General features: G+C 38.8%; 1 protein-coding gene across 2 annotated transcripts in view; it reads right to left on the bottom strand.

Moving 5' to 3' along the window:
- Positions 1 to 7,514: 7,514 nt before the first annotated feature.
- PDCD6IP (programmed cell death 6 interacting protein) overlaps positions 7,515 to 12,521 on the bottom strand; it is a 60,575-nt gene continuing 55,568 nt past the window's right edge. Inside the window, exons 16-18 of one of the 2 annotated variants that reach the window (XM_060109658.1) lie at positions 10,565 to 10,688; positions 9,003 to 9,202; positions 7,515 to 8,104 (exon numbers count right to left, since the gene is read on the bottom strand). In XM_060109658.1, the coding sequence (XP_059965641.1) occupies positions 7,930 to 8,104; positions 9,003 to 9,202; positions 10,565 to 10,688 (499 nt within the window). In that variant the 3' untranslated portion in view covers positions 7,515 to 7,929. Of the gene's footprint in view, positions 8,105 to 9,002; positions 9,222 to 10,564; positions 10,689 to 12,521 lie in introns of those variants that run through there. The other variant, XM_060109659.1, reaches the window with a different exon arrangement.

Below are 12,521 nucleotides of genomic sequence, written 5' to 3'. Positions count from 1 at the left end.
AAGATAAAACCCCAAAAGAACAACTAAGTTAAGGGGCGATAAGCAATCTACCTGATAAAGAATTCAGAGTAATTATAGTAAAAATGAGCCAAGATCTCGGATAAGCATGGCGGGAAGTAACAGCAGTGGTACCCCACTGCCCACGCTCTGCATGCACCCCCTGGATTCCTGATCCACCCCAAGTCCTCCTCAGCCAGCTCACCAGCTGCAAGCTCCATGGCTGAAACCCCGTGAAATGCCCCAGGCCTCCCTACAGGCACACGGTTGCCTCCTTAGGACACCCTTTCTGAAGCAGGGTGTCCCTTACCTGCCTCACACCCCTGTCTGTCCTAAGCAGGTTTCTCCCCAGAGTGCCCAGGCCACCCCATGAGGACGGGCTGAGGGCTGCCCTCACACTTGGGATGCAGGCTCCACACTCATTTCCTGAGAGTCTGAGACATATCCCCATGTGTTGGCCTCAGTGGCAGGGCCTGGCTCCCCCCACCCACTAGTACCGGCCTTTATGGCACCAGTGGTTGGAGAAGGTGTGAGAGTGAGGGTCGGTCAGATAGAGCTTGGGATGGGAGGTGCGGCTCAGATCTGTCAACACCTGTTCTGAGTGTCCAGGCCTTGCCTGTGAAGTCCAGAGCTCTGGAGAAGGCCCTTCTGACCTCCTCTCCTGACCAGTAGGTGCAGACACGTTCCAGCAGACTGCTGTGTGCTCATAAGGGTTGCAGCCCCTGAAAGCCTGCTGGGGAGTCCGCATCACCCACTGAGCCTCCTCTGCTCCGAGAGCCCCAGAGGCCCAGGGCATCACCCCTGGGATTTCATTCAACTCTACAGTTTCTCAGCTACCAACCTGCTGCATCTCAGGAATGAGCCCCAAAGAGAGGCAGACTCTTCTCCTGGGACCAAGTTGGAGCTTCATCCCCCAGCACCCACAGCTTCTAGTGGGCTCATCTCTACCATAGCAAAACAGCCTTCCCCACAACTGGGGTAACCCCTTGGCCTGGGCCTTACATGGCATGACCAGACTGGGCCCATTTTAGGATTCAGGCAACTCCCTCTGAGGTACAGGGCACTTTCTGCTGGGAATGAGAAACATGAATCTCCTCAGCACTGTCTAATGAGTGATTTACCTTCTCTCCATCCTGCCAACCCCCATATCTGACCAGCAGGTGAAAGCATTCAGATCACTCTTAAACATCAGCAGAGGCTTCCAGGAGCCCTGTTATTTCTGCTCACCAGTTCTCCAGTGGGGTCTCAGCCAATTCAACCAAACGAATGCAGTGCTATTGTTGGAGCACGGCATGGCATGCATGGCATGAACATTCTTTGCCCTCCCAGAGATGGCCTGAATGCAATAGGGAGCTATGAATTGAAGCTGATCAGCCCAGGTACATAAGAAATATCTATTGATTGATTGATTCAATTCTGACTCTGAAGCCCATCCCACAGGGTGATGAGAAATTCAGTCTCAGTCATTACTGGCTTCCCACACAAATACCCAATGTGGTGCTAGGTCCTGGGTCACCATTCCATGCTGCCCAGACTCATGGTCCCTTCAGTTACAGAAGCTCCACCTCATTTGGAGTGTGACACCCACTGGGCCTGCTGTGATCCCTCTAAAAAAGCTATCCCCTCTGAGATGCTGCTTCCTTTAACTCCTGGCCCCAGAGACTCCACCCAGCAAACAACCCCTGGAACAGGAACATGCAAGGGGTTTAGCTACCTGGTTGGCATTGAAAGGAGGGAGAAGGAAATGGAGAACTCCCACAAATTCACACTTAAACCTATCATTGTTCCCAGTTCAATTTCACTCTTCCTTGGAATATTAATTCCTTGAGGGCACAGTTGTATTCGCAGCACCTAGAGTAATCAATAATCTCTCAATATATAATTTTGAATTATTGGGGAGAAAAAAAATGGATAGGTGAATGGAGAGATGGATGTGAGGAATGAGAGCAAATGCCCTACTATAAAACAAATACTCCAAGAGACAGGAGAAACTTTAGAAAGCCTTTTAACTTTTCATCTCAGTGAGATCCCAGCTCCATCACTCAACTCCTGTGCCTTGTTTCCTCCTGTCCTGCAAAATGGGATGAAGTCACTGGCCATCTCACTAGTGACTGCTCAGCTAAAATAAGTTAATGGAATTTAAATGCTTAGAAGAGGACCTGGAACGTGGCAGGCACTCAGTAGATGTCAGCTACTTTTAGCAGTAACAACAGCACACAAGAGGAAGCTATGCTTGTCACTGTAGATGTTCAGATCAGAGACGGCCGCTGAAAGATCCCCAGCTCAGCCACTCAGCAGCCGTGTGACCACGGACAAGTTGATCAACTTCTCTCCAACAAGTTGACTCCTCTGTGTAGCGTATGAATAAAAATATCAATTTCATAGGGCTCTTCTGCAACAAATGAATTATTATTTGAAGACTCAGTACAGTCCTTAGAACCAGTAAGTACACAGTTGTTGTTGAGCAAGTTATTATATGAAATAAGAGTAGGCAACCATGCTATCAGTGGAACACAGCCAGCAGTGGACTAGAAAGAGAAAGGTGAGATCAGTACAGAGTGCATCAGAATGTAAAGATGAGATATGAAGTCATTAGGGGCAAAACTCCCAAACTGGAGACACAGACGAAGACAGAGAATCACAGGTTACTGGGAGCAGAAACCACTGGAGCCAGAATCCTGGAGGAAAGCACAAACCTGAGCACAAAACAGTTTTATTCATAATCGCCAAAAACTAGAAGCAACCAAGCTGACATTCCAAAAGTCAAAATATAAGAAAATAATACATTAACAATATAAGTCCAAACCCTGTTTACAAAAATATACATAAAAAAGACAAGATTTAGCTGAGGATGGGAGGGAAGAAAATAAGAGTATTAGTGTTCCAAATAACTAGAAAAAAAGAAAATATAATCCAAGCAATGAAACACAGGAAAAGGAAATAGGACAAAAATATTCCAAACAGACAAAATGTCAAAAGATTATATGATTATAATTTTAACAAAGTTGTAAATTATTTTAAACTTTCCTATTAGATTACAAAACAAAAACAAAAAACAAAACAAAAAACACTAATGTATCCTGATAGGAAAAAAAAGTGTAGATATTAATAATAATATATATTAAAAAGTGAAGGGCCTCCCTGGTGGCGCAGTGGTTGAGAGTCCGCCTGCCGATGCAGGGGATGCGGGTTCGTGCCCCGGTCTGGGAGGATCCCATATGCCGCGGAGCGGCTGGGCCCGTGAGCCATGGCCGCTGAGCCTGCGCGTCCGGAGCCTGTGCTCCACAACGGGAGAGGCCACAACAGTGAGAGGCCCGCATACCGCAAAAAGAAAAAAAAAAAAAAAAAGTGAAAAAGGGTCACTTCATGTTCACAATAATTGGCTTGAATATCAATCACGTGGTTTCAAAATGTGTAGAGACTAGAAGAGTTACAAATACAGGAAAACTTAAAAAGAAACACAAAGGTAATAGACTTGAACATATCCACCTGTATCACTTGGCGTCACTAGTTGAAAAGGACGTAAGCAGCTTTTAAGCAAAAAAGGCGGCTATTGGGAGCCACAGAGCTGACACGAGCCAGGATCACTGGCAGGCAGAGTACTAAGGCAAACAACTTGGATGTGCAACTTGGATGTGCCCCAGATGAATTAACTACAAAGGCAAGATGCGTCAGTGGATGGGGACTCTGGTTAGCAGGGGCTGGCGGCTCTCTGGTACACAGGTTCTAGGCAAGTTCCTGTCTGCTCACAGGCAGTGCCCAGGCCAACCCCACCCGCCCTGCGGTCATAAACTGAAACAACCCCAGCAGCAGAGCTGCTCAAGTCACTGTCCTGGATTTAGGTTGCAGCTGAACTCGTTTCAGGGAGGGTCCCTTAGTTTCCCATGTCCTCCCACCCCACATGCCTAGGTTCCCAAGCCCCTCCGTGAGAACTCTACTGTCCAACCCAGATGCCAGATAAGTGAAAACAAACAAAAAAGATTTAACTATACCCAATAGTTATGTATCTTAAATGTATATAATACGGATTCAGACTATAGCTTCATTCCTGGAGGTAGCCTGTTCAACTTCAAGGACATACAAAGTCAACACATTCTCTGATAAACTGTGTATCCTGAGCTACATAGAAAAACAGCTGCATCTAACCTTAAAACATGGGAGAAGTAGGAAGAAAATAAGAAAATAAAAATGTTTTAAAAGACGAACACATTTCACCATCCCCCTTTCCCTGATGAATTGACTGTGGTAATCTCGCCAAACATTTCCAAACATTAACCCCAAAAATGACACCTGAAGAAGAGATTACTCATCTGAAAGATCTGGGTCAAATTGTAAGTGATGAAAATAATGGTCCATCCATGATCAAGTATAGGGTTGACAGCTGTAAGAAACCATTTAAACAACACCATCTTCTTGTCTCATGCAGTTAGTCAAAGTGGGTATTTTTTTATTTCCCAACCCACTGTTTGTCAAAGAAATTAGAGAAATATAAAAGCTGAAGGATAAACACTTTAAATAAGAATTCATACTACAAGGAAGTAAGAATCTTTCAACTTTTATTTCTAGGATACATTTCATCCGGAACCTTTTGTTTTCTTTACAATTTCCCCCTAAGAGAAATGAATACAATAAAAATATCATCCATCTACCAGCAATGTTTGTAAGCAGAAAAGAATCTAAAATCTCTGGTGTGATAATATAGGATTTCTTAAAAAATATAAACTTCATACCAGAAATAAAGCCTGAATATTCTCTTTTTCTCTAAAAATATAATTTTTCCTTCTTTGCTCTTCCATGTAAATCTTATAATCAACCAATTAGTTCTAAAGTTTATTTTTAAACTAGTAATTATAATGCTATAAGCACTGTTTTTCTCCTACTTTGTATCCTGTTCTGTATTGTGAATCAACTAATAATTGCAGAAGTGTAAAAAAAAAAACAAAAAACAAAAAAAAAGATGCTGCTAGGTTGTAGCAAGATTTTCCAAGATACACTGATCCGAAAAAAAAAAAAAAATTCCCATCAGCAAATTGAAGTCTACTTAACAAATTGCATTTTGCCATGTTTATGAAATTAGAAAATGTGTACAAAAAGCACTTTTGCAAACTGTAAAGCTCTAATGGAAAATATCTTTTTAATCTTTTTTGACTAGATAGGCTGCTGGCTGGTACAGAAAATTAGGGACAGAGGCTCTGTGAAAATTTTTTTTTTTGTAACTACTTAAATTTGGGGAGAGATTATAAATTGCAAAGAAGTTGGGTGCACAGATCTCACAAAGATTGACTGGTTTGCAGTGACGTGACTATTTTTCTTAAATGTGAATAAAGACCAAGAGGCACAGGAGTAGACCAATACTTTACACCAGACTGAGAAGTCAAGCCATGTTAGTTTTTTCCCCACTTCAGACCAGCTCCTTTATGCAGAGCTTCATTACTTATAGTCCATTTTAAAATAGTATTCCAAAGCCTGACATAAATAAATAAAGTGTCCTTTCTTTAGTTTAGGAAGATAATCAAAAAGCCTAATTATAAACATAGGTACAACATACCTGAACCAGAGTGATAACTCTCCTACCTCTAAATAAAAAGCATTATCCACAACAACTTTTTAGGGTATTTTGTGGAATACAGGAAGTTAAACAAAGGATAAAAAAGTCTGGTAACAAAAATCATCCCAGTGAGGGCTTGCTTTGCTAGGATGCAAAACAGACATAAGAGAAACTTCTTTCCATGAGCCACCTTAATGAAACTAGAGTCCTATGAAGACACATCCAGCAATGAAGGGCTGCAGAAATTTGGTCATCTGTACCTAAGACACTAGGTGACCAAAGGAAAGCATCCTCAATCATCTAAAGGATGGGTGAACCAACAAGAGGGAATAGGCCTGGGTTTGCTAACAGAGCTGAATGAGCTGGGTATGCTGAGGAGGCTACCACGAGGGGCTGCGGAGCCTCCTTCCCTAAAGTTTCTGAACCACCTTCCTGAGCCCTCTGAGAGCACAGAGGAGGCCTAGTCTAGCACAGGGAATGGGCTAAATGGCCTTGTAACTTCTCTGGTGGCCCTCCCATGCACTTACTCTTTTCTTTAGTGCCTTCTTTCCCCAAGAGAATATTCAGGCCAATTTTGTTTTTTGTTTTTTCTGCATTAGTGAGAATTATAAACTAGCAATTTGGAATACCCCTAATCTCACTGAGTATCTTACGATAGAAATGATAACTTGAGTAATAAGAAGAAGGAACTTAAGTGCCATTTACACAAGTCAAACAAGCCCATGTCATATTCTGATGATTCCATATTAATAAAACTTAGCTATGATATGTAAAAAACTATTTTTGCCAAGGTTTTAACTACTGAACTTTAAACCAATTTCAGTATTCCATGTAAAGGTCATTTATATTGAAGTAACATGCCTTCATGTTTTCTACATACAACAACAAAGTAAGATTTTTAAAAATATACACATATTTTAAACCAATTCACTCCCTTTACAATCACACCTTCCGTCCCACATTTAAAATATAAACCCAAACTGTCAAATGAAAACAACAGTGGACCAACTAATAGTATCATTTAAATGAAACAATAATTCAAGAGAAGGTTAGCATTAAAACTTAGAAAATAAACAGATTCATTGGACATCTACTCATATGCCTGGTGTGTTCTGAAATGAACCTCACACAGAACAGACCCCACTGGGATATGAGACAACTCATTCCTTTCTTTCTCATTCCATGAGGCATGTCGATGCATTCCACTAGGCAAGTCTCACTGAGGTTTATACAGTGATTAGTTTATCCTAACAGTGGAGACTAATATTAAATACACAGCCTATTCCAGAATTGGTATATGCTCCCAACAACTGTTTTGTGCACTCCCTGAATTATAAAATAGTCCAATCTTTTAGGAGCATAAAAATGAAAGGGCTTAGATCTATTCATATACATTGTGCATTAAATGTTAGTAGGTTAAGACAGTAAGGTGAAAAAAAGGAATGGAAGGGTACAGTAAATTTTCTTTAAACAATTCCATTACATCAGACAGCACTGTTAATGACATGTATTTATTTTAACCAGATTATGAAAAAAAGAAAAAAAATTATTACCAGAATTTGTATCAATTTCTTGGAGAAGCTAATAATAAAACATTAAATATACATATTTACTTGTATATTTATTTGAAGAATCTTTGGTAGCAATTGTGTTTCTTCCACATTATAGGATTTTTCAAAATAAATGTCAAAATTAATTTACTAATCAGTATATGAAAGATAAATTATGGTTATTATTCTTTTGGTTTTCCTATAAAATGTACTTGAACCTATTAACTTGCATTAATCATGCACTTAACTCATGATCTGTTTAACTTGTGTACACATAAAATGAGAGACTAATACCAGAAAATTAGACAGGAATGAGAATCAATGACAAAACATAACAATGACAACTGTTCTTAAGGAATTTATTTTTAAATTATAAGATTTACAATGTTTTGATTATGCAAAATAGCATAATGAAAATTAAACCAAATCAATAAACCAAAAGAGAAAGAGAACTTAGTTTTCTTGAGTATCAGTACTAAAATCATCATTGTAAGCCTCTGATGTTCCAATAATGTCTTATGTAGAACTAAGTATAATAATTTCAAACGTTTCACTTGTGGGTTTAATTTCTCATTTTCAACTTTTATGAACTGTAATGTAATTTATTTCAAGTCCTATTACACTTAGTCTTTATACTGCAACAGCAGCAAATGGCCCATGTGCAATCAAATGTGGAACTGGGGCACAGCTTCTAGCCGCAGACAGAAATTACACACTGCACTCAGTACATCAGAGTACGTTATATTAACCAGAGCGTAGGGTTTAGTACACTTATTGCAGGGTTGGTATTTCTTTCCCTCTGAGCTGAACCAGCTGAGCTTCTGAGCTGACACACTACTGCTGTGGATAGTAAGGCTGCTGTGGGGGCTGAGGGAAGGGGTATGAAGGCTGCTGGGGTCCTGGGTACGGAGCCTGTCCAGGGCTCTGGTGATACACTGGCGGATATGGCATATTATACTGGCCGTACGCGTAAGGATTATAGCCCATGGGCATGGGCATCTGGCAATACCTGATGGGAAGAAGAACACAAGAAAGCTGGATTGGTAAATCAAACACTAGAAAATGAAACATACAATAATTATTCTAAAATGAAGTTTTTTCAAGAAAGCCATTCAATGGCGAGAAAAAAACAGCTGTTTCAAGGTACTTGCTAGAGAAAAGTGTTCTATCTTGTTATTAATTGAAATTCAAGAAAAAAGTGTTGAATACTACCCCAAAAATAAGATTGTTGAAGGAAATAAGACTAAATATTCAACTATGAACAAGGAATAAAAACGGAGGCCCTTAAATCTAATGTGGCAATCTAAGTACACTTCTGTTTCACAAGATTCAATGTTCACTGTAAGGCTCAAAAATTTACTATTTACAAAGTTTTAACATTTGGAAGATACAATGTACTTACTAAGTTTGGAAGACATCTTAAAAGATAGTTAAATGTCTGGATTTTTAATTTTAAAAATCTATCACAAAGGCAGCTGATCTTTAAGAAAACACATGCCATAATTAGATAGATTTCTATTTAAGAGTTGATCAGAATGCCAAGACATCAAAGTACAGGTATGTAAAGAAGGCCTTATCAACCTTGCTATTCTAAGCTCAGAAAAGGCACCTACATGTTTATCACCTAAATAAAGAAGACCAAGGAAACATTCTGAATTCCATACAGAAGAGATATATTTAATATAAACCCAGTACATAAAAACTAAAATTAAATAAGCCTGGGAAATGGCTGTTCAACGACTCAAAAAAAGTGACTATAACTTACTTTTATTTCTATGTGAGCTGACAATGTAGCTTACTCTTTCATGACACCTCCATTCAGAGAAGGGGTGAGCTTGTTTTTAAAAGACTAACCAGAGCTAGAAACATTAGCCAATTCATTGGGATATACAAAGTTTCAGCCTTACCCGGGATACCCTGGATAGGTGGGGTATGGGGGCCCCTGGGCCTGCAGAGGGGGAGCTGAACCAGGAGTTTGTGATGGAGCTGGTGCAGTGGTCCCAGTGCTCGCTGGAGCTGGAGCTGGAGCTGGAGCAGTAGCAGGAGGAGTTCGATTTGCTGGAAGCACAGGAGGTGGAGGCCGGGCTGGGGGCTGGGGCTTAGGAGGCTGCAAGAAAAAGTCAGCACTGACAGAATGTGTCAGGTTTCTGTCAAATTGCTATCAATCAAAATAAAAGGGCATATGAGAAACTCTAGAATCCAACCAAATATATTTCTAATTCCCATTCCTTTTTTTTTTTTTTTTTTTTTTTTCCTTTTTGCAGTATGCGGGCCTCTCACTGTTGTGGCCTCTCCCGTTGCGGAGCACAGGCTCCGGATGCGCAGGCCCAGCGGCCATGGCTCACGGGCCCAGCCGCTCCGCGGCACATGGGATCCTCCCAGACCGGGGCACGAACCCGTATCCCCTGCATCGGCAGGCGGACTCTCAACCACTGCGCCACCAGGGAGGCCCTCTAATTCCCATTCTTAAATGTGGGCTTATTACTCCAGAAATGTACTGTAGCTGAAAAATAATTCTCCAATTTGTGGATACTCCATAGCCACTGCTCTTTCCCTGATGCCTAATATTTAATCATTTACTGTTCATTACTGCTCCCATCAATGGTTAGACATCTGAGGTCAGAGGACGGAGCAGGTCAGGTACAGTTTATTCCTGTTATCTCTTCCTGGCCTCATGAATTTTCATATGAAAATTTTTAAACACCAGAAAACGTAAAAGAATACTATTATAAACAATCACACTTTACCAATTAAATTAATTGTTAATATTTAGCCATCTTTGCTTTATCTATAGCTATATCCATATATTTATCTATCTATATATTTGCAGAACCATTTGAAAGTTAGGTTGCAAACTTCAGGACACCAGCGCGAAAGACTTCAGCATACAAGTCCTAATATTCTCCTACATAATCACAATACCATTTCACCTGAGAAAATTAATAATTATTTCCTAATATCATTGAGTATCCACTCCACATTCAAGTTTCCCTATTTTTTACAAAAGCTCTTCTAGGCGTTTTTATAAACCAAGATCCAGCTGAGGTTCATGTATTGCATTTGATTATTATGAATCGTTCCTCTCTTTTAATCTAGAATATGCCCCCTGTCTATTTTTTTCTATGACATTTGCTTTTAGAAAAGACCAAGCCAGGTGTCTCACAGAATATTCCAGTTCTAGACTGTCCAACTGTTCCTAACAGCACAATTTAATTTCTTGTTTTATCACTGTATTTGCTATGAACTGAAAGGTGATTCTAAAGACTTCATTAGATTTAGTTATAGGCAAGAATCCATGAGTGATGCTGTACTCCTTATACTGCAAAACATCAGAAAGTTGAGGTTGGTCACCTGATCAAAGTGGTGACCACCAGACCTCTACAATGTAAAGTCTGTGTTATCCTTTACAGCAAGCAAGCTGTCAAGAACATGTAAAACTTGCATTTTAAAAACGTGGTTGCTTACTGACCGGCATGGTTCTCGGTGCTGGAGTTGGAGGCGTTGGCGTGTGTCCCCCTGCTGGAGAGGACTGATACGCAGGTGTAGGAATTGAAGGAGCACTAGGTTCTCTGGCAATGCTTTGTTGCAAGTCCCTTATTAAAGACAGAAGTGTTAGAAATTAACACAATTTTGAAAACCAACACATACAAAATACCAGATGTTTTTCTTACTTTCTTTTCTTCACGTATGAAATACAGAAAATATACTCAAAACAATGATGGTATTTTAAAATATACTACATTTCTGTTCTTGACTAGAACTAACTGAAATCTTCTTTCTTCCTACTATTGAATAAAATAAAGTTAGTTCTTATTCTGTTTCTGAAGACCAGGGAAAAAGGTAAACTTTTTCAGAGATCATAGTTAGAGCCAGACTAAGGAACATGTCAAACTGAGCAAGTGAGCCTAAGAAATTGCCCTCTCTCGAACAGGAGGTCGTCCCCTAGATGAGAAACTCATAACATAATAATCTAAAAATTATCAGAAAACTACAACTGTACATAGTTACCTAGCTAATATTTTAATTGCCGTATTGTATCAGTGTTTACAAAAAACAACAACCTATTTGAAACCACTGAGCAAATTTCTTGATGAAAACTTTAAAACCATTGTGCAAATTTCTTGATGAAAACTTTCTGAAAGATATTCGAAATGTGGCACCAAGATAGTTTATGTTAAAAGATACCTCAATCTATTATTAAGGTAAATTCATTAAAGATAGAGGTTGAAAGGACTATTAAAATACAATATTAAAAATTTTGTTAATATTTTAAAGTCTCCTCTAACAGTAAATTGGAATCTCACTAAACAAAAACCCTAAAGTAAAATACACTCTATGAAATACTTGGTATTGATCAACTTCTCACTGTGCTGATTCACATGCACAGAGCAGTAAACATGACGTGTCCTGAAATGTCTGCAACAAGACCTACTGTCTTGATGTAACAATTAACAGCAACTCTGAGTCCCCCAGACCACACTTCCACTGTCAAAAACAATCCCAGTTGTAAGATAAATTAGACACTCCACATAGAAAGAAAACTTACACACATTCATCAAGAAATCAAAACTACTTCTTAATGTTTCTAAATTTGTAATAAATGCTTACAATATAAACTATAAGTTTTTAGTTAATATTAAAATTTGAAAAAGGTCGAACTTTGAAACATCTAATATATGTGTGTATATATGTAACTCACATATAGTAAATATAATTATATTTAATCTTTTAAATATTTTACTTATTTATTACATTTACAACTATTTAATTAGATTTTGAGTATATTTAATCATAAACACAGTATCTAGCATGTATAATTATAATATATTATAAAGCATATAAGACATAATATTTTTTCCTTTGATACACTCCAGAGATGGTTGCAGTAAATAACACATTTATAGGACAAATGAGAATTTCCTGTCCACTGACTAATTATATAAATCAAAGCTATTACATCACAGAGCCATTTCTGTTTGTTTCACAAACTGGGCTTCTCTGCAGGATTGAGTCTGAACAAAGGGTTCTATGGCTAAAAAAACAAAAAAAGGCCAGGAGTACAGATACAATGTCAAAAATAAAGTTAGATTAGTTGGTGGTACTATAAAAAACATGAAATCCCTACAATTATTTAGATTAATTTAATATAACTTTCTGAAAAGGTAATATATTCACTTGATTCAAAAACTAAAAAGTGACAGGCCACTATCTACAAATTCTCATTCCACCATTCACTACCACATACAGACAGCCAATATTTTTTATTTCTTATGAACCTGACCAGAGCTCCCTTATCAGAAATAAACCAATTCAAATGTGTTTTAATCTTCTCCCTTTTTACATAAGAAGCATACTTTACACTGTCTGTAACATTTTTTTTTTACCATTAATTATTTCTCTCAGAGATTTTTCTACATGGGTAAATA

This window comes from Mesoplodon densirostris, chromosome 10 (assembly GCF_025265405.1).
Source record: "Mesoplodon densirostris isolate mMesDen1 chromosome 10, mMesDen1 primary haplotype, whole genome shotgun sequence".
Taxonomy (NCBI): Eukaryota; Metazoa; Chordata; class Mammalia; order Artiodactyla; family Ziphiidae; genus Mesoplodon; species Mesoplodon densirostris.
The sequence above is the reverse complement of the archived record's forward strand: the minus strand, read 5'-3'. Positions and strand labels throughout refer to the sequence as shown.